The 21410-nt window shown below is 47.0% G+C and overlaps 3 protein-coding genes across 21 annotated transcripts in view; 2 read left to right on the top strand and 1 right to left on the bottom strand.

Moving 5' to 3' along the window:
• The first annotated feature begins 410 nt into the window (after positions 1 to 410).
• On the top strand, positions 411 to 7445 carry OR52W1 (olfactory receptor family 52 subfamily W member 1). The gene is made up of 4 exons (XM_072794308.1): positions 411 to 562; positions 1476 to 1599; positions 1698 to 1760; positions 1885 to 7445. The coding sequence occupies exon 4, from the start codon at positions 2450 to 2452 to the stop codon at positions 3410 to 3412; it is 963 nt and encodes a 320-aa protein (XP_072650409.1). The 5' UTR covers positions 411 to 562; positions 1476 to 1599; positions 1698 to 1760; positions 1885 to 2449; the 3' UTR covers positions 3413 to 7445.
• Positions 7446 to 8184: 739 nt separating this feature from the next.
• C23H11orf42 (chromosome 23 C11orf42 homolog) overlaps positions 8185 to 21410 on the top strand; it is a 15553-nt gene continuing 2327 nt past the window's right edge. The window contains exons 1-4 of one of the 6 annotated variants that reach the window (XM_072794300.1): positions 8185 to 8346; positions 10774 to 10809; positions 12108 to 12906; positions 13279 to 13984. In XM_072794300.1, coding sequence (XP_072650401.1) covers positions 8275 to 8346; positions 10774 to 10809; positions 12108 to 12906; positions 13279 to 13520 — 1149 coding nt within the window. In that variant the 5' untranslated portion in view covers positions 8185 to 8274 and the 3' untranslated portion in view covers positions 13521 to 13984. Of the gene's footprint in view, positions 8347 to 10773; positions 10810 to 12107; positions 12907 to 13180; positions 13985 to 21410 lie in introns of those variants that run through there. The other 5 variants (XM_072794306.1, XM_072794303.1, XM_072794305.1 and 2 more) reach the window with 5 other exon arrangements.
• Positions 13631 to 21410, bottom strand: part of FHIP1B (FHF complex subunit HOOK interacting protein 1B) — a 23534-nt gene continuing 15754 nt past the window's right edge. For 8 of the 14 annotated variants that reach the window (XM_072794283.1, XM_072794282.1, XM_072794288.1 and 5 more), the window contains 6 exons: positions 21149 to 21228; positions 20741 to 20946; positions 19536 to 20315; positions 16894 to 17072; positions 16574 to 16736; positions 13631 to 14153 (listed from right to left, as the gene is read on the bottom strand). In XM_072794283.1, coding sequence (XP_072650384.1) covers positions 13792 to 14153; positions 16574 to 16736; positions 16894 to 17072; positions 19536 to 20315; positions 20741 to 20946; positions 21149 to 21228 — 1770 coding nt within the window. In that variant the 3' untranslated portion in view covers positions 13631 to 13791. Of the gene's footprint in view, positions 14154 to 16573; positions 16737 to 16870; positions 17073 to 19535; positions 20316 to 20740; positions 20947 to 21148; positions 21229 to 21410 lie in introns of all 14 variants that reach the window. The other 6 variants (XM_072794289.1, XM_072794290.1, XM_072794291.1 and 3 more) reach the window with 4 other exon arrangements.

Genomic DNA, 21410 nt, shown 5'->3' with positions numbered 1-21410 from the left:
ATGGCACCGATAGGCTTGCTAGAAGCAGGGCTGCCACAAATTTTCAATTCGTAAAAAATACATTATTTGTGAAGTGCAATCAAGTGAAGCACAATCAAATGAGGTATGCCTATATGGTGTTTTCCTATCTTACGTGCTTATAATAAGGTGTAATTTATAAATTAAGCATAGCAAGAGACTAACAATAACTGATAATAATGGCAATATGCTGTAATAAAAGTCATGTGAATGTGCTGTCTCTCTCTCTCTCTCTCTCTCTCTCTCAAAATAACTTACTGCATTGTACTCACCCTTCTTCCTGTGATGATGTGAAAGGATAAAATGCCTACATGAGGACACGAAGTTAGGGGGATAATAACACAGCATTGTGACGTAGTGTTAGGCTACAATTGACCTGATGATTCATCAGAAAGGATCATCTGCTTCCCAATAGTGGTTGAGGGCAGCGGGCAATTGAAACTGCAGAAGCGAAACCACAGATAAGGGGGACTATCATAGTCTCCCCTTCTACCATTTCTCAATTATTCACAAGCCTCTAATGGTTCCACAAGGAAAACTCTAGGTAATGTGTCATATTTATTGGTGTGTTTATGTGCTTTCTAACCAGTTAACATATGTAAAATGGTGCCATTTTTATTAGGGTCTTATCCTTTTTTAAATGTGTCACTGACAAGGTTTTTGAATGTTGTACCCTATTGCCACCTTTCCCACAAGCCTTGTTTTTATTACATTATCTTGCACACTGTGCTGATTTTTAGGATAGGTCTCCTTAGAACAGAATCATACCCAGTGGACTCATGGCTGATGGTGAATAACTTTTCTTTCTCATCTCCATGGATACCAAAGGCTCCTGAAACTGTAGGAGCCACTGTTAGTCAGTAAATGCTGTTTGGGCCAGCAGTACTATCACACAATTAAAAGCAATAAATATTTATTCATAGACAACTAGATGCCAGGCACTGTGATGAGCAGTAGAGATGCTGGCTAATAAAAACTGCCTACAACTCTTTCAATCTGGGGATGGGGGTGGAAGGGAGAGAGACGAGTAATTACAATAGAGAGGGATCAATGCTATTCAAGAATATAGCAAGGGCTTCTCTCCAGACTTCAGGGAGTCAGCAAAGACTGGAAAGAGGAAGTGTTCCTCTTTCCCAGATCTCTCCACTCCTATAAATCAGTCTCTTTCCTTGTTGTCCCCACCTCTGCCTCCTTCCTCTACTTCCTGAGTTATCTTGCTGTCAGCTCTGAGCAAGGAGGCAGCAAAGGGAAGAGTTAATGTGGCACAGGTGGGAGGGGTAAGGTCCCTGAGGGGAGCAACTAAGAAGCTTCATAAAGGGCCCCATAGGCATTGGTCAAGGTAAAGAGAAGGTGCCAACACACAGTGCTCAGGATCTTTCTCCAGTCAAGTCTTCTGGGGTGCTCTCCTCCTGTTCATTTATCCATTCAATGTTTATTCATCTTCTGCCGTGAGCCAGATTCTGGGTGAAATCGGTTCTACTCACCTGACCTCCTCCTACATCAGAGATGCTTCTTCCACGTAAGGCTGCTACTCTGGGTTGAGTGCCATTTCCTCCCCCTTTGGAAGCTCCACTCCCTCAGGTACCCCAGGAATAAGACTTTAGTGGGACCCCTTTCTGGATTGTGAAGAAGGAAGGGAGACAGAGAAGTTCCCTTTTATGCTGCCATTTCTTTGTCAGTGCTTTTTGCCGCCCAACTTCAACTCTCCAGCAGGTGTTCAAGTTCACTACTTCAGCATCAAGGTAAAAATAATGTAAGCACCCCAAAAACCCAGGTTTTCTCCTGTCACGTGAGGCTTCCAGCTTCACTGCAGATCCAATCTTCCTCCTCTTGTTTCTCCTCTTCTCTCTACTCTTCTTCTCCAAGGGTTGATACCCAGAATGTTAAAGCTGGACAACACTACAATCATTGTGTCCAGCCCCACTGTACAGCTGAGGAAGCTGAGGCCCAGGAGCTCTGCCTAAGGATATACAATCAAGGACAGTACAGCCTGGGGCCTGATCCCCCACCAGCTCTGGCTTTCTCTCCACCTTAAGGAGACTGAGATGGACTCTACTTTGGATCCTGAGGAAGAAAAACACTAATCTCAGCCCCAACTATACCAGCAACGGCAGGTGACCTCCAGCTATACCAGCAACTGCAACAGTGAGGCCCTCATTTCTCAATACCAGTGTCCCTCCCCCCCCCCCATTTGTCCCCCTACAATACTCATGGGCTTTTAGGCACAAAGGATTCTCCCATCTAAGCTAGGGTAGTGACTTTAATTATTTATCCAAAACCCCAAACAAAGGTTATAACCCTGTGACCCCCCAACCCTGCACTCCCCCTACACATACCCCATGGATGGGTCTGTGCCCCTGTAACACCCTCCAATATCTCTCCCCTATCAGGAGTCATGCCCCCATGAGCCCTAAAGCTTTGCCCCCACAGGATGGCAGAAGGTCCACATCCCAACTCCACCTTCCCACGCCCCACTTTCTTCATACTGACTGGCATTCCAGGGTTAGGGGGTACCCAGACCTGGCTGACACTGGTCTTTGGGCCCATGTATCTGCTGGCCCTGCTGGGAAATGGAACACTGTTGGCATTGGTGCAGATAGACTCCACACTGCAGCAGCCCATGTTTCTACTCCTGGCCACACTGGCAGCCACAGACCTGGGCTTAGCCACATCTATAGCCCCAGGGTTGCTTGCTGTGATGTGGCTTGGGCCCCGGCCTGTGCCATATGGTGTCTGCCTGGCCCAGATGTTCTTTGTTCATGCACTGACTGCTGTGGAATCCGGTGTACTGTTGGCCATGGCCTGTGATCGTGCTGTGGCAGTAGGGCGTCCCCTACATTACCCTCTCCTAATCACCAAAGCCCGTGTAGGCTATGCAGCACTGGCACTGGCCCTGAAAGCTGTGGCTATTGTTGTGCCTTTCCCTCTGCTGGTGGCGCGATTTGAGTACTTCCGAGCCAAGACCATAGACCATGCCTACTGTGCACACATGGCAGTGGTAGAGCTGGTGGTGGGCAACACACAAGCTAACAATTTGTATGGGCTGGCACTTTCACTGGCTGTGTCAGGCATAGATATCCTGGGCATCGCTGGCTCTTATGGACTCATTGCCCACACTGTACTGCGGCTGCCTACCTGGGAGGCCCGGGCCAAGGCCTTTGGCACATGTAGTTCCCACATCTGTGTCATTCTGGCCTTCTATGTACCTGGTCTCTTCTCATACCTCACACATCGCTTTGGTCGTCACACCATCCCAAAGCCTGTGCACATTCTTCTCTCTAACATCTATTTGCTGCTGCCACCTGCCCTCAACCCACTCATCTATGGAGTCCGCACCAAGCAAATCAGGGACCGGCTCCTGGAAACCTTCACATTCAGAAAAAGCCAGCTCTAATGAGCACAAAACAATGGAGCCTGCTGGTGGAGGTGAGGGAACATTCAAGAGAGTCTAGAGCCTGGAGGTGGGGATTATGTCATGTTTGTCCCACTGTCTACATATGACTGTGATAACCATTCAACAACTATTTGCTGTGAAGTCTCTACTATCCATTATCACTAGCATCTGCAGACTTTAGCCTATCCACATATCTTGCTTGGGAGGAGTGAGGTAGGGGGCTACACGTTACCATGCAGGGAAATAAGATCAGGAGTTATCATGGCTTATAGTACATGAGATTTAACTTAAAGAAAACTCTCCTCCCTAGCCCCTCCATCATTTTAACCTAAGTCTCCCCGTGTTTCCACACAAAAGCTCCCCTACAGATGCTAGACCTGGGGGTCTAGGAAGAGTGATGCTGCCTCAGGAGGCAAGTGTTTGGGTACTTGTCTGGGATCATAGTCCTCTCCATTTCTGGAGCCAGATTCTATTTTCATCCTGTCCTTAGGGAAGGAATTACAGGCTTATTCCCCACATTCTGAGAATCTGGATAATGCACCCAGACTAGGGTCCCAAATTTGGCCAGCACACTGATCTTTGCCATTCCCAGTTCAGAGAATCCTCCTTGTCTAATGTGTAATTACTCCCACTCTCCTGTCAATATCTCAAGAATTAATTGCTAGAATTTCTCTTCCTGGGCCTAAAGCCTCAGGAGTCAAAGGTCCAACTGAAAGAAATTTTTATATCCCAGGAAATCATTATAATCACTTCACTTGCTTGCCTGACATCCAGTCACTGTGGTCTCTTATGAAGTTGCTCTCTTCTCTGCATCCTCAGCCAGGAACGTTGAATTCTCAAATAAAATCCACATCAACACCCCCATTTGTCCTAGCTAACATCACTAGAAGCATATGATGTTGGTGATATATGATTAAATAGGAGTATTTCCCACTGCTGTGGCTAGCAGAGAATAGAGGTATTACACAGGAAGCATCATGGTGTTGCCCAACAGGAGATTAACTCAGTTAAGAATCTATACTGGAAGGGACATTGTGCAAAAGCTCTTTCACACCAGCATGGAGCCAAAAATGAATATAATATCAGACAAAAGGCAGGGATTCACCATTATAAGATCTGAGAAAGCTGCAGGCCGCACAAGTAGACCCAAGCTCTGGGGAAACTACCATAACTGCAGGTCTTAAAGTCAGCCATGAAGACCTAAAGTGAAGTGCAGTGCTGACCACTCAGCACAGATACCTGGGCCAAACACCATGGGATACCACACAGAAGAGGAGGCTGCAGATCTGAAAAAGCAGGTGACATCCTCTCCAGGGCCACATGGGGTCTCACCAGGTTCTCATTAACCAGGAGCTAAAGAGATAGTACAGAGTTCTACATGATTTTCAGAGGTGTTGTCACACTGAGGAAATCTACAGTTTTCCTCAAGTGTGGGCTTAGTCATTCTCAAAACTAATCTTTTTCATGAAGTTCTGAGTTAAAAAAAACTCCTCAGGTAATGATTTTGTGGATAATTGTGACAAAATCTAATCTTAATTGGTCATGAGTCTTTAAGATGTCCATATCCTTCTCTCAGGGATTCTTCTTCAAAAAATCTATCCTGACAAAATAATTAGAGATGTAAACAAAGATGTATGCAGTAAGATATTTATTACAACATTATTATAAAGAAATGTATATGTGATATCCCCTGTCACACATACACATTATGCACATTTTTTGCCTTTCCCCTGTGGTACATGAAAAGGGAAATCCTATGCAGTCAATGTTCATAAGCAATGAATTCTATCACCTTCCCACCACAGGAGACCTCCTGTCTAAGGCACCTTCGTTCCCTGGTTGTGCACAGCTCCCCAAGGCAGCTGATTTCAAAGTCGTGCATTATTCATTGCAAGAACCTTCTTTCTTCAGGCCAAAAATCCACCCACTTGGACATTAGTATTTTGTTTTGGATTGAGATCACACACCTACCGTGTGATGTGTTTAGAAAACTACCAGCACTCCCTTACTCCTCACAACAACCTGAGAGTAATCCCATGGTCCCTCATCCACAATTCCAAAATAAAAAAAAAAAAATATCTGAAGAAACAATAGCTTTTTCATGACTTTGGTTCAAAACCCAACCTGAAACATCATGATGGTATCTATAGTATTTTATTTATCTCACTTGGTGTGAATATTCATACCTTTAGCTGCAGAAATATTGATGTGTTTGATTATAGGGCACTGCCCTAAACCTCACTGGAGTACTCCTTTATATATGATAAAGGCACTATATTCCCTTTCTAAAACCTGAAAATCTCAAGTCCAAAATATATCTACCCCTAAAGGTTTCAAATAGGGACTTGTATAGTTATCCCTGTAGCCTGAGAGTAGTGAAGAGACTGGTTAGGGCTCTTTATTCCTCCAAAGGCTTGGCTATCAACACTATTCTATACTGCCCTGGAGGTTCTTACAGAGAACCTCATGTTTCCTAAATAACCAGCCCCTGCCTGTTTGTTCCTCTCGTGCTCTGCAGTCGTCACCACTCAGATATGATGCAGATGATCTGTGTCCAGGGAAACCCCAGTATGTGCCACACTAGAGACAACCCCATGACCAGGTATGGCCCAAACAGCTCAGCCCTTAGGCTCAACTCCATCCAGAACTCACTCATTTGTTTTCCTTCAGCAACTTTCAATCTCAGACTCTATGAGCCAAAGGGAAAAATAGACTCAGTTAATGTCAGGGTAGGGCAGTGTGGAATGCAGTGAGCTTAAAGAATTATGATCATCAGCAAAAGAGATGAAGACATGGGCTTCTGGCTGAGGAGTTTATCTATACCCAATTTTACCCTTTTAGCCTCCTCTATGAAAATCTGAAAAAATCCTCTTCATATTTCACCAACAGCCCATCATCCCTGTCCCTACCCTATTCATTCCCTTTTCATTCTAGAACCCCCTCAGGATATGGATGTACACCATCCCCTGCCTATGTTTATCAGTAACTCTCATGTCTGTACCTTTGCATCTCTGCCTCCTTGCACTGTTTGTGTCCCTTGTCCTGGTATAATGTCTCTCCCCAACTGCTACCTCACTCAGGATTCCTTTCTGAAGGGAACAGAGGTACCAACTATACTACACCAAAGACCACTCCTAGTGCAGAGCTAAGAGGGCACTAGAGTAGAAATTTGGTTTTGCCTGCCCTGATAAGAAGTTTGGGGTTTCTCATTTGGTCTACTGCAGCATTTCTCTCATCCTGCCCACTTCCTTTTCAGTACACGACTTTGCATGTCCACTGAGCAGGCACCCTCCCACCATACACTCAGGAGAGCAGAAAGGACACAGCAATTTCTCCTTCCACGAAAAGGAACTACCATTCAAATTTAAATTTAAAAGCTGGAATCAGGCCAACTTGGATTTGAATCCCAGATCCTCCATTAACTCACTGCATCCCTTGTATTAATCTACTTAACCTCTCTGAGCCCATCAATTCACTTGTAAAATGAGGAAATAATAGTACCTACTTCATGGCATTACTAAAAGGATTAACCAGGGTAATGAATTCAAAGTGTTTGGCACAGTCTCTAACATACATGACTTAAACAACTCAACAAATATTTAATATCAATTCCTCTCCTAGAGCATAGTCCCCTGTCCACTGTTAAATCTTAAACACCTAGCACCCACACCCTTAGCCCTGTCTAGAGAGACCACTTCAGCCAGATCAGAGGATAGCCAAATTCATGGGACAGCCCTACATGTTAGGCCAGAATAGGAAAGAATGCTCCCCATACAGAAGTGGTCTTCCTGAAGATGCAGAAGACTCTCTAGAGGGACTCAAAAGAAGACTTTGTGGACAGATAAATGGTAGAGTGGGAGAGTAGCTACTAGAAAGGCTCTCCAGAGTGGTTCTTCTCCAAAAAGCCACTCTTCTTATCCAGCAAACACCGGGTTGAGATCTCTGGGACAGACACAAGGGGAAATCACACAGAGATTAGGACTGCAGTAGGAGAATGCCAACTAGACACAGATTAGTTTAGGACAGGGAATGGGGCATGGAGAAAAATTTCCTCAAATTTACCTGGATAATTCTGGCTTCCTGAAAGTCCTCTTCAGTTACTAAGGCAACATTATCCCAATTAGATTCTTATCCACCACATTGTCACCACTCATATGCACCCTCCTACACACACACCTGGTTTTCACTGCAACTGTAACCTACTCATTAATAATAGGCTTCAACCTAAGCTGCACCTAAGAATTGCCTGAGAGGCTTTTAGAAATCCTAATGCCTAGGCACACTCCAGACCAATTAAATCAGAATCCCTGGGGGTAGGATCCATGTATTTGTAGTGTTTAAAGCTACCAGATAATTCCAAAGTATGACCAAGGTTAAGAACTACTGCTTAGTTCTCAGTTTAAGTCCTGATTTATATTTCTCCCATGTCCTTCAGGACCCCTATCTAACCTCACAAGGAAGTCATCTGCAGCTGATAAGATAGTACAGCAAACTGCTTCAGGAGGCTACTGAAGGGGGAAATCTGATTCTGCTTCCTTAAATAACTCAGGCCAAGAAATACACACACACCTGCACTCACACATGCACACACAGACATATACAAATGCACCCAGACACACCTGCATTCTTCTCCCCTAAGGAGGAGAATGGATAAGTGACTTGAGGGTATGGTATCAGGCTATGGGCATAGTGAGGCTAGTAAAGTGACTGCCCTTTCCCCACCCAAGGCCCCATTATCTACAGGACCTCTATGACCTCATGCTATAGTAGGTCAAAGCCTGAGGCCTGGGGCCTCACCTCCTTGGGCAGCTTGGGGTTCCTGCAGCAGCCACTGCCCTGCCTAACCCCTCCCACAACCCACCATGTTAGTTGGTACCCCCCACCTGCTGACACTGGATGAAGCTGATGCCACGTGGGCTCTCATCAAGGATAAAGTAAGAGGGCTAAAAAGAAAGTAACAAAGTGTAACCTAGATGAGTCTGAGCAACTTATGAGTAGGAAGGGGTGGGAAGCCTGGAGACAATAGTAACTAGTATTTACTCAGTGCTTGTTCACATGCCAGACACTGCACTAAGTGCTTTGCACACAGTCCAATTTCGTTATCACAATTGCAAAACTGGAAAAAGTTTCCTTGAAAAGCAATAGGAATCAGTGAGAACAGAAATAAGTGCTAAATCAATGTAGGACTTAGGTCAGGAAGACTTCCTGGAGAGTGACATTCTAGCTAGGCAAGGAGAAATTATTCTCATGGAGAGGGAAAAGGAATTCCTGATTCATAATTGGTGCTTAATAAACACCTGAGTTAACGAGTAGGTGGGCAGGTGAGTGAGTGAGTGAATAGTGTCCTAATTAAAGGTAGAGCACATACAAAAGCCAGGAGAGGAAAAAGAAAACTATGTATTTGTGAACTACAAATAGTCCTCTAGAGTAGAGTTCAAATGAGTAGTAGTGAAAATGAGGCCAAAGAGGTACAGGGGCTGATCACAAAGGGCCCTTTAAACTTTCTAAAGAAACTTCGACCTCTTCACCTTTAACTTCCACAGAATGGAAAATTTGGGTTTTGAGCAAAATATGTGGATTTTCAGGAGCAGGCAGATGTCCCACCAAATCAGGATGGCTCAATTTCTGAATTTGGAGAATTTAGGGATCGGATTCCAGTTATGTAATTTGAAGAATAATGAATTTCAAACACTCATTGAAGGCAGCCAAGCAAGTTTAAAAAAACCATCCTACAGTAGTGCCTATCAGACTCAAAGCAACTTTAATAGCATGTAACTCCAGCAGCTCACCACAAAGGTCAGCCTCCCAGGGAAGTAGAAACAGAAGCCAAGGCCCTCCCAAGTTCAAAGTACCTGGTTTCAGCTGTGTAAAAGGTTGATCTAGACAAGATCAAACATTTCATTAGGATGAACGTTAATGTGATCATCAACTAGTAAAAAGTTACACGATCTCTGACCATCAGAAAAATTCCCTAGTTAAAGGCAAAATTATCAGGAAAGGCAACATAGACATTGAGGATAAATCACTGGTAATATTTTCCAAAATCAAGGCGCAGGACACCTCTGAGTGACCTGGTTTCCTCTCTCCAGAACTGCTGAGAGTTTACTGAACACTTTGTAGAACATACAGCTAACCAGAATGTGGCTCAAGAGTTCCTCATTCAGAATCCAAACCAGCCAAGGTACCTCCAGGAAGACAGTCTTCCACACTCACCTTCCCAGGTTGCCCCTGGGAGATCTCAATTTGCAGGCCTCTATGTCTCACAGAACTCACCCAGAAGTAAAAGTGCAGTGAGAACAGGTAGTGGTCTCAAATGGTGACTCTACCAAGAATAGTCACCCTGGCATAGAAATGAGTGCCTTATTTTCCCTATTTTAGTATAACTACTGGGGGCCTCAAGGGTAAGAAAGAGGGACTAATAATAAATCCCCCACAAAAGGCAGTATCTATACTCTGGGAAAAAGCCTCCAACTAAATCAGGGATTCATCTTTAAACAGACACTTGGACCATAAGAACTAGGATTTTTTTTTTTTTAAGATTTTATTTATGAGACAGAAAAAGAGAACACAAGCAGGGAGAAGGGGCAGAGGGCAAGGGAGCAGACCCCCAGCTGAGCAGGGAGCCCAATGCAGGGCTCAATCCCAGGACCCTGAGATCATGGCCTGAGCCAAAAACAAAGAAGATGCTTAACCAAATGAGCCACCTAGGTGCCCCAGAACTAGGAATTTTAAATGTCAAGATCCCATTAAAGTATCCCCTTCTGGGGACACTCCTATTTGTCTTATTTGTATAGGATACTAGGGACCAGCTAGGGTAGCATTCTAAAGCTATATAGTGACTACACTTTCTTTGTCAGACCATTCTATACAAAAATGCCAAACCACCAGTGCTCTGCTGTCACCCCTAGTAACCCAAATGGACCTTCTCAGAGCCCTGTCCTTCAGCCTGATGCCCCCACCAGAAAGAATTCCATGTCTCAATGAAGCAAAGGAGAGGAATGATGGGAAATTCTTCCATGCAGATTCAGAAAGAGCACCATTTATTTCCTTGCTAGGTGACAAAAGACATGGACTTCAAGCTATCTCAGCTTGTTTTAAGTGCAACTATATCAGTTAGCCACTCTCCTCTCATGCTATGGGGCAGCACTTCCAAAACAGCTCTATGTAGCAAAATCCAAACTGGCCTTAAGGGATCATTGATGAATTCTACCAGAAGACCATCAAAGTGGCCAATGCCAGCAATAGGGAGACAGACATGTTGGAACTGGGGGCTGAGGAAGAGGAGTAGAACAGAGCATTTTCAGAATAGGTCTCAAACAGAAAAGGGACCCAAACAGGGAATTTTCTGTACTCTCTAACAGAACACAGAGCCAGAGTCTCGGCCAGCAATATCTTTGGTGAGTAGAGAGCAAACCTACGTACAATTACTAGAGGAGATCTTACAAGGTTTCCAAGTTGGTCATGAAGTTAAACTTTCCAGAACTGGATTACCAAACCAAAAGCCAAGATAAGAAGGACAAAACCAACAGGCACTAGAATCCCTAAAAGCATATTGGGACCAGCATTACAGAGATGAGGCCTCAAATCCCTAACACTACTCCTTGCAGCCAGAGCAGATGTTGAAGAGTGGTCATTCCAAACCTCTCCCTGTGTACCCACTGTAGTGAATGACATCACCCATCTAACCAGTCATCTAAGACTATTCCTTCATGATTCCTTTTCCCAGACTCCTTAACTGACCAACTTCTACTAATTCTATACCCTACAGATCGTCCTCCATGATTTTAGTTGAAGGCCTCACCATGTTTTGGTTGCAGTATTATAATACTCTTAACTGATCTTTCTCTCTCCTTATTTTGTCTTGCTATTCAACATTAACTTTTTTTTAAAGATTTTATTTATTCATGAGAGACACAGAGAGAGGCAGAGACATAGGCAGAGGGAGAAGAAGGCTCCATGGCGAGAGCCCGATGTGGGACTCGATCCCGGAACTCCAGGATCACACCCTGAGCCGAAAGCAGATGCTCAACCGCTAAGCCACTGAGGCATCCCTCAACATAATTTTCTAAAGCACCTTTCTGATCCTGCTCCTCTTACCCAGAGCCCTCCAAGTGGTTTTCCATTGACCTCAGTATCATATCCCTATCACTTAGCACACACAAGATCTTCCATAGTCTAGTTCCCGTATTCCTGTCCCTCTTCAGACCCTATGTTTAAGTACTAGGAAATTATGCGTTCCTGAATTGCCCTTCTTAGTTTATAAGTTCAGGTTTTTTAACTGGCTGTATCCTCTCCCTGGATTGACCATCCTACCTAGCTAATTTCCTCAAAGCTCAAGTATTACCACCTAGGAACCTTCTCTGATCCTCTTGTGTCAAAGACAAAAGGTGTTAAATCACTTCTGGTCTCCTCCACACCTTGCTATTATTTTATTTAGCTGACTACTGTTTGTATTTTTGTCTCCTCCATTAGACTAAATCTCATGTTTTTATGTATTCCCAGTATCTGCAGGGTCTGGCACATGGTAGACATTCAAGGGTTTGCTACAGGACAGAACTAGGAAATAAGGAGGAAACCTAACAGTCTGAGCACATTGTGGAGATATAGTTACAGTGAACAGTGGGAGGGTCAATCTAGAGTAGGCTACCAGGTAACTCCTGACTCAGTCCCTGACCTATAAACTGGCCATCTGCAGGTTATCGAGGAGCGCTTTGGGCCCAATGTAGTGGCAGTCCCTTTCCTGTCGGATGCAGCCTGCTATGACCTACTGGGTGTGCTAGTGAAGCAGTCCCGCCCAGCCCACACCCGCCTGGCTTTACCAGGTCGGCAGGGTCGGCGGGCACTACAACCAGTGGGGCCACTACCGAACCTCCTGGAGCAGGCAGGGTCTGAGGGTGCCTTTGCGCACTGCACTCGGGAATACTCACCAAACGGCAGAGCAGAGATAGCCTATGAAGAAATGCGACTGTTGGATGGGCAGCCCTGCCGGATCCGCCTGCACATGGGTGGCCTGCGCAAGAAGGTGGCCTTCCTGCTGCTGCCACCAGGGCAGGTGAGCCTACAGCAAAATCTTCCCTGGCTCCGAAGCACCCACAGCATCTATGTCATCTACCAGGTCTTCTCCTGTTCCTGGCTGCAGCTGGGGCTGTTACCTACAGCCCATGAGCCCCAGCTGCTTCGGTTACAGCGGTCACTGCCTGTTGCCTTCTCCTGCCTCAAGTTTTCACTGCAGCCCAAAGGAGTGCTGGGACCGCAGAAGCCTCTGACCAAAGATCCACTGCCCCATGGTGCCAACTGGGTCAGACCCAACCTCGGCATCATGCCATCTCTGGCCCCTACATCCGCCCCTGCCAATACCCCTGAAGCTGCTGATGTGCCCCCACCTGTCCCAGCCCCACCTACACCACCTCCACAGGAAAGGCCAGGAGGCAGACCCACCAGATTCTCCTACAAGGGTCGAAACCCCTTCCGCAGGAGGCCCCAGATGTTATCAGGTACTAATAGGGGATATGAAGCTGAGAGGGATGAGATCGGGTGGAGGGAAAGAGCATAGGGAATATAGGAATGTGTGCCCCAGGAATGTGTGGGGGCACCCTTAACTCCACACTGGATCCTGGTAAAGGGGATGGAATGAGGGAGCTGGGGGGCAATGAGGTGGAAGCCTGGTCCTGGTGAGGGGGTGGGCACAGCACAGAGGGCCAGGGAGGGACCAGGGAGGCAGAAAGACCAGGGCATGAGTCAAGCTGTGACTATCCCCAACCCTGGCAGAGAACTGGCTCTTCAGCCCCCGCAGCCCCCCACCAGGAGTCCAGGGTGGGGGCCCCGGGGACCCCGACCGGCACTCCATGTCCCTGCCCCTGCTGCAGGGTCTGTCCTCAGAATTCGACAGCGACGAATGAAGCTGAGGCGAGAGATGCAGGGGGCGAGGCCCCCAAGATCTGGCATAGGGATACTGGTCCCCAATAAACATCAGCTGCTGCTCCCCCAAACCATGCTGGGCCCATGCTGCTTCTTCCTTCTGGGGGATGGAGGAGAGTTCCTACTTTCTTCCCTAGGCTCCATGACCCCCTCATCCTTTAAGGGCATAAGAAGCACCTTGAAACCTTAGTACCAATGTCCCCATGAGAGAGAAATTACCCCTGACCTCCCCATTAATATACAACCTTCCTGGGGCTGCAGCCCCAGAAAAAAGGGTGGGAAAGAAGAATGAGCACAGAATAGAGATTTCCCTTTTATACATATTGCAACAAGTTCTCCATAAAACATTCATCGGAAATAAATTAAAAAGTCCTCTTGCCACTGCCTCCAAACATAAAAAGGAGCCTACACCCCGGCCCTGGCCCAGGCCACGCGAGGCTCTGATTGTCCATGGAAGAAAGTTAAGGATTGAGGGGCCCAAAGCCTGAGACAGGAGGGCCAGATCCCTCCTCTGAAGTATCCAACAAGAAAGGCGAGGTGACAGCATGGGCCTGGGAGATGGCAGCCAACTCCTTGAGAAACTCAGGGAAAATGACTGCACAGTAGACCGCATTCTTGACTCGCAGAGCCTCACCTTGGCGCTCAGGGGCCCCACCCCGAGGGGGCAGAACTGGAGTTGAAGCCCCAGGGGAGCCCCCACCTAGGCCAAGTCCTGCGCCGTCTCTCCCAGGCTGAAGAACCAACTGTGCCGCCTGCCGGGCCCTGGTTGGACTGTGTGCATGCCGCAGGAGCAACTCCCCCAAGGATGGCCTCCGGCTCTTCACTGGGAATAAATGGGTATCGGGGATTGTGAAGGTGCTGGGGTCAGGCACACTCTCCCCATCTGAGAGAGATGCCCCCCTCCCTGGGTTCATGGACGTCTCAACTAGGACTCGAAAACCAAAATGCTGCCTGCCGAACCTTCTTCCCTCTATCCAGCCTCCACACCCAGCCAACCATCCGTCAGTCAACACTTGAGCCACTTATTCCTAACCAAGACCCCTTCCTCACACCCTCTCACCCCAGGGACTCTCTCACTACTCCCTTTCCAATCAATATTCTACCATCACTAAGCTCTTTCTCCTTAGTCCATAACACACCCTTACCTTATGCTCCTGAACTGGAGCCAACCACTTCCACCTTCCCTCTGCCTGCCTATAACACATGACCCATATCCTCTGCTCCTTCCACAACCACAGGGCCATATATGCAGTCACAGTTCAGGGGCTTTACCACTTCTCTCAAACTCCACTAACCCTCCAGAATCTGTTTTCCTATGCCCCCACTTTGCCTACCACCAATCCCTCTCCTCTATCTACCAAAGCACCCTTTCTAATTCACATCAGCTTAGACAACTTTACATGGCCAGACAACTTCATCTCAGCTTAGACTCAAATAAACCATTTAAAATATTGCCCTCTCTCCTATAATTTTCTTCCTAGATTCCTGGATCTGGATCTTTGTCCAATATGTAGGGCCTAGACTCTGAGGATCTAGCCTCTAGAGCATGCTACAGTTCCCATTCTCTATCTCTAACATTGGCTACAGAGATATGCTACACAGATCTATTAAATATGGCATTCAGAAGCCTTCACAACCAGGCTCACATGCCCCCTCCGGCCCCTTCTCCAAACTCTTTATACCTTCCCCTGCCTTTGTACCCACACTATCTGCTTTTCCTGAAATCCTCTAGGCTCTTTTCATGCTTTGGTAGCCCTCTCTACCTTATTTTTACTCTCCTTACTGTTTTCATCCTTGGCCTAATCTCATTATCCCCACCCCTCTGAGAAACCTCTTCTGATCTACCCTCCACTGGCTTCCCATTTCACTGCCTTTATCACACTGTATTGAAATAACTTAAGTATATATAGGTCTTCTATCTCATATAGTAATCTGTAAACTCAAGGGTTCAGACTCTTATTTACCTCCACAGTGAACACAGTACCAGTACTATGGACATAAGACACCTTCACAGTACTGTACCATGGGGGAATCATGCTAAGGAACTTCAGCCGTATAATAACCATTCTGGTACTGTCTTCCCAACCCACATCTCTCAAGATCCTCCATTTTATTGCTGCTCTCTTGCTCTTAGCAGATTATTTTGCCTCCTATTTTAATTAGCAAATAAAGGACTTCAATTTCCTGACCTTCCTCTCTGCACCTCACAACTCCATGGATACATATCATTTCCACCTTTTATCTATCCTTATTTGCCTGGACGGGAGGGGGAATTTTTCCCATCCAAAGTTAATCCTTTCCTCGTGCACTAGATGCCACTACATCTACCACCTTTGGGACCTTGCTTTCTCAGTTATGACACTTCTCTAGTCACTCTCTAGACTGACTGTCAGCTCTTAGAAAGCAGATGTCTCATCTTGTATCTCCCTGAGCTTCCTGTTCCAAAGCCAACGGCCAGCACATACGGCAAGTAGACACTTGCATATTTAACTCTTCCTTCTTCACTATATATCACAACCATTCACCAGATTCTGCCAATACTTCCTTTCCATTTCCTACCTTATCCAATTCTTCCTTTCTGTTTCCACTATTCTAATTCAAGCCTTGCTGGTCACAGCTGCAATACAGCAGAAGCCTCTTGACTCTATTTTCTCCTGTCTCTAATTCACCTAGCACATGAACTTAACATGCTTATCTCTCCAGTCTCACATCTACAAACCTCCAGTGGGTTCTCACTGCCGAAAAGATCACAACTTCTACTCCGCTCAATCTCTAATCTGAGCACCTACTGCTCTGGCCAAATCTTTCCAGCCTTACTACCAACTATTCCACCACCTTCTAAATCCCCTGCTCCAACTAAATAGTTCCTACAGTCCCCTGGACAAAAGAATAAAGCCATCCCATTCTTTTGCCTACCCAAGTCTTAACTATCTCTCAAAGACCATGTCAAATGCCATGTCCTTTCCCGAGCAGTAACAATACCTCAATCTAGAGACTATTCTGTCCCCTTGCCTGTCCTCAACTCCTAAGCAGTTTTTGCTGGTGCTGCTGATTTGGCTCTTGGTGGATGTAACTGTATTTTATCCTCTGACCAGAGCCAAATAAACAAACATCAAGACTCAATTTTCTGCAATTCCTCACTTCATGGCACAGAATTCACTCTTAAGAGCTCAAAACTAACCTTGGCTAATAAGCTATCTAGGGAAGGTAGGGAGAGGGGTAGAGTGGTGGGGTAGGCCTCACCTAGGGGATCAGAGCGGCGGGGGGCAGGTCCTGCTGTAGGGCCCTCGGCCCAATCCAACTTGCCACGGGCAATGAGGTACTTCTTGGCTTTGGACAGCAGTGCTGGGAAGTCTTCCTGGGAGGCCGCAAAGCTCTCAATTTTATTCTTCACAGAACCCAGCACCTATGAAGCACAACTTCATGACACTTCTGTGTGGCTCTAGACTGACAGTCCTTTCTAGTCCCACTGAGCCTGTTCCCAGTCCCCCCAGGGCCACTCCAGCTGCGGGCCTGGCCCACCATGGAGCCTGGACGCACCCATGCATGCATGCATCGCACACCTGCAGCAGGGACTTGACACTGGGCTGGAAGACCATGTTGGTGTTGAGCAGGAAAGAGCGGAGCAGGGGCTGGGGGTGACAGGCCAGCTGGGCCACCAGCCCCGTCAGCAGGAAGTTGACATAGACGGAGTTCTGCAGCATGTTCTCGAGTTTGGCAAAGAGCACAGCCATGAAGGGGCCTGGGGGAGGGTGGGCACAAGGATACAAGGCCTGAACACAATGCACATCACACTCATTCCTCCCAAAACCAAGAGACCGCCCCCAACTAGATGAAAATTTTTTGTATGTCAGTCTCTGGGTATGTTTAAATATCCTGTGATCACCTACTTTGGAGGAGATAAAATGGCAGACACCACATGGACTCATAAGAGTCCAGATGCCAGCTTTACACACACTCAAGATGAAGAGTCAGATCATAGGCTCTGAAGTCAGACAGACCCGGGTTTCAAATTCCAGCTTTATCTTTTACTAGTTATGTTACTGGATGAATCAAAATTCTCCAAGCATGGTTTCCCACTTGGCAAAATAAAATATACCCACCTCACAAGATTATTAAAAGGATCAAAAAGATATTCTTACAGAGCAGTTAGCCCAAGATCTAGCAAATTCTAAGTACTCAATAATAACTATAAGCTACATAACCTCTCCCAGTTTTTTAAGCTTCACCCAAGAGGCACAAAAGAAAAAAGAATGAGCAAGAAAGTGATTGGAACCAAAAGAAGAATCAGGTTACACACATGACAAAGGATAACACCACATATGGGTCAGAAGAAAGCAAGAATGAACCGTAGCAAAAACAAAGGTGACTACACAGGCCAACTTCAATATAGGAGAGAAATCTCTGGAAGCCCAAAAAGAAATCAGCTGTGTTTAGGAACTGGGAACCAAGAAGGCAGAAGAGAATTCATAGGAAAAAAAGAGTTTAGTTCACAGCCAGAGGAAAATGATTCAGGGGAGACTCTGCCAGGTGAGAAGATAACAGAAGGGATTAGAATGATCTGCCAGGAGAATTGGTCTCAACTGAGCTAGATCAAAAAGCATGAGGACTCTAGAGCCATCAAGGTCTATCTGACCAGGGATCTGTAAGAAAAGGAAATTATACCCAAAAACTGCACTATGAACTAAGGAGAACAATGAAGGGAAAGAGGCAATGAATTCTGAAAAAGATCCTAGAACATTCGCCACTCCAGATACTAGTCTTAGCTCCATACAACTCTAGCTTAACAGGGTCCCAAAGATACCCCATAACTTTGTCCTTCTGTTTCTCTCATTGGGTCACTCTTGCAAGAGAAAATTCAAAAAGCTCAGATAAGTTTACAAAGAAGAAAAGGGACATAAGTTTCAATTAATGCTTGCTTCAAGAATGTGGTAAAACCTACATACCACCTTTCAAGGATATTGGGCAGGAAGGAGCAAAGCCTAAACAAATGGAAAGATATTTTCTAGTCTGTAAGAGGGAGTTGTGATGACTCTAGAGCAGTTGTTTTGGTGCTGTGCAAGCAGGATGGCAGCATATCCCAGGCCCAGTTAGGACTGGACTGGTAACTTGACTACATGATAACTTGACTGCAAACAACCAGAAGATGGGTGGGTACCTTGGTCAACTTATATCTGCCATGCACCCAAGAGATGATAATCCTAGTGAAAAGCTACCACGTGCTGAGTTTTCCCAATGCACCAGTATCAACAGTACATGGTTTACATCTATCAGTGATGCGGATGGACACTAATTCAAGGTATGTCTAATCTAAAGCACTACACTGCTTCTCAGAGGTGTTTTTTGCCCATACAGTAAGAGGAGTAAGGATAAGAACCAGATAAGAGGTGGGATGGTAGAACTGGCTCTCAAACAAAAATCAAAGAGGAGTTAGTTAGCCCAGCCACTCAGGTCAAAACTAGCTCCAGGGTCTCTGGAAAGACCAAAGAACTCAGCTGGGGACCTCAGGACCACACTTTGTCATTTGCCCTCAAAGAGGTATTTCACTCTATCTGCTTCAGTCCTTACTACTAACCATAATTTTTAAGAAAGTCTTACTGGGTAGTCACAGCAACCAACAAGGTACAAGGACAGGGACAGGAAAAACCTGAAATTGAATCCTTCTCTGAGGAGACTGGGAGAAGAAAGGAGGCCAGGGCAGAGTAGAGGAAGAACACCAGAAGAGCTGATCCTGGGCCACAGAAAAGTTGACAAGAGACCCAACACCCAGACAAATATAAAGGTGGGAACAGCAGGGAACAGCATGGCTTACAGGTGCCGCACATACAGGATAGCACGTATGTCCTCCATATATATTATTCAGATATATTGCTGTGATTCACCAGGAAACAGCAAACACAGAACATCCTAATCACAATCCCAGGAAACGGCCAGATTGGGGAAGAGGAGGAACATGCACATAGGACAGACATACAAGGCTCAGACATAAATCAATACTCAAACCAGCACAAGCATGAAGACATACAGACAGACACAGAGACGTAAGTATAACATGAAATGGATCTGGAAGGGACCCAAGCAACATGATGAGGAGCTAGGCAAGTACACAGTAAAGACATGGCCAAGAAGTCTCAAAAATCAGCACAAACATGTCGAGTACATGCAGAGAGTACACAAAGGAGAAGGCCTAGGCTAAGTAGCTTACCAGTGAAGGGTTGGCTTGGCAGCTGGTTGAGAGTCCGCAAAGGGCTGCTGAGGAAGGGGCCAGGGGGCTCAGGGGGACAGGTGAAGCTCTCATAGGCCTCCTCCTCCTCAAGAGGTAGTGGAGGCTCTAGCGGGGGTTCTGAGCCAGCCCCCCCATTGCTCAATGCCACCTCCAGTTCCCGGAGCTCCTGCCCAAAGCCCTCTAGTCCTGCCATGCCCCCAGAGGTGCCCTCCAGCAGCTCCCCAGCTCCCTCCTGAGGCACCCGTCGAACTTTCTTTGCCCCCTCAGGCCATGGTCCTGGCACCCCATTGAGCTGGGGAGGAGGCAGGTGGCTAGGGCCCTCCCCTGCACCCCCAGCAAGCCCCCCACTCCCCAGCTCTTCCTCCTCCCCTTCCCCCACATTGTCCCTGTCCTCCTCAGGCAGTAGGCTGCGTTTCTTAGTCCGGGAGCCAACAGGACTAGGCTCAGGAGGGGGCCGCTCGCCATCATAGGGGGCAGACCAGGTACGGCAGGCTCGGACACACCGGTCCACACCACAGCGCGCCTCACGCAGATACTCCAGGTAATTGTCTTCCAGCTCACCAGGCTCCTCCACAGGGCTGGGCCTTCGGCCAGGGCTGGAGGCTGGGGATGCAGCAAGCCCTGGTGAACGAGGGGCTGGAACTGGGGATTCTGAGCCACCCAGACTCTGCTGTCGCAGGAAGAGGGCCAGACGAGATGGTGTGGAGGGCCGGGGCACTGTCACCACGGAAGAGGAGTCAACACTTGGGCTTCCAGGGCCTACACAGGGAAAAAAACATAAGAGGGATCAAAGAGACAGAGGGCTAGGAGGAAGGACAAGACACCTAGGGAGACTAAGAGACAAAGCAATGAAGCAACAAAGACATGTGACCTATTCAGGTAGCTGATTCTCCACCCTCCAAATTAAGCTTTTCCGTATTCACCACCCCCTCTCACCATCCCCAACACCAAAGAAACAATGAAAAATAGAAACAAAAAAAAAAAGAAAAATAGAAACAATACAAGACTGGAATGAAGAAAAAGAGCAGCTTTGCTCAGAAGCTAATTTTCTTTGGTGGAGTTAAGGATCTACCCTGCAAGACCCCTCATCGACCTCCCCAAAGATAGAATGCCACTCATGGCCCCATCCTTCCCCCTACCCTAGCCCCACCTTCTTGTTAGACTCCCCAGAACCCAAGCCATACCCGTGGTGTCCTCCCTTCTCCCTGCCTCTCTGCTAGGCCCACCTCGTGCCCATGAGGCATGCTCTGGACGGGGTGGGCTAGGGGCACGATGCCGACAACAGCGTGGGATTAGGGAGAGAAACTTGTCTGCTGCTCGTCCATAGAGGTCCACATCACGTACAGCTGGCTTCTGGCTCAGCATCACATGGTTACACGGGACAAGATACCTGGGAAACACAGCAGAAAAAGGACACAGGATAGATGAGGAAGGACCAGGCTTGGCAGAACATTAAGCCAATGGAACTACATGGCTAAGCCAGGCTCCAAGAGGAAAGGCCTCAGTAACCCCAATACAACCCATTGCCCAGCAGTGCACAAGGCCCAGAGGGGTCAGGATCAGCCATCCCTCAGCCCTGTCCCCACAGGTACCTGAGAACCAACTGCAGCAGGACATCCTCACAGCTGAGGTTCAGTAGGGTCCTGAAGAGACTCAGAGAGACCATGCAGAGCTGGGAGGGGGGGGGCGGGGGGGAGGAGGGACGGAGTCACCATAAGAGCTCTCTACCCTCCGAGATATTTACCGAATGGGAACCCCCCCAGCCCCAGGCCCAACCAACCACTCCTAGAGTAACAACGTGCACAAGGCCCAGCACATAATAATCAAGTATTAAATAAATGCTCATATGGTCTT

Source organism: Canis lupus, chromosome 23 (genome assembly GCF_048164855.1).
Source record: "Canis lupus baileyi chromosome 23, mCanLup2.hap1, whole genome shotgun sequence".
Taxonomy (NCBI): Eukaryota; Metazoa; Chordata; class Mammalia; order Carnivora; family Canidae; genus Canis; species Canis lupus.
The sequence above is the reverse complement of the archived record's forward strand: the minus strand, read 5'-3'. Positions and strand labels throughout refer to the sequence as shown.

What these genes read in the sequence shown, in the direction of transcription:
- OR52W1 (XM_072794308.1), top strand. Translation starts at nt 2,450, where the DNA reads ATGGCAGAAGGTCCACATCCCAACTCCACCTTCCCACGCCCCACTTTC.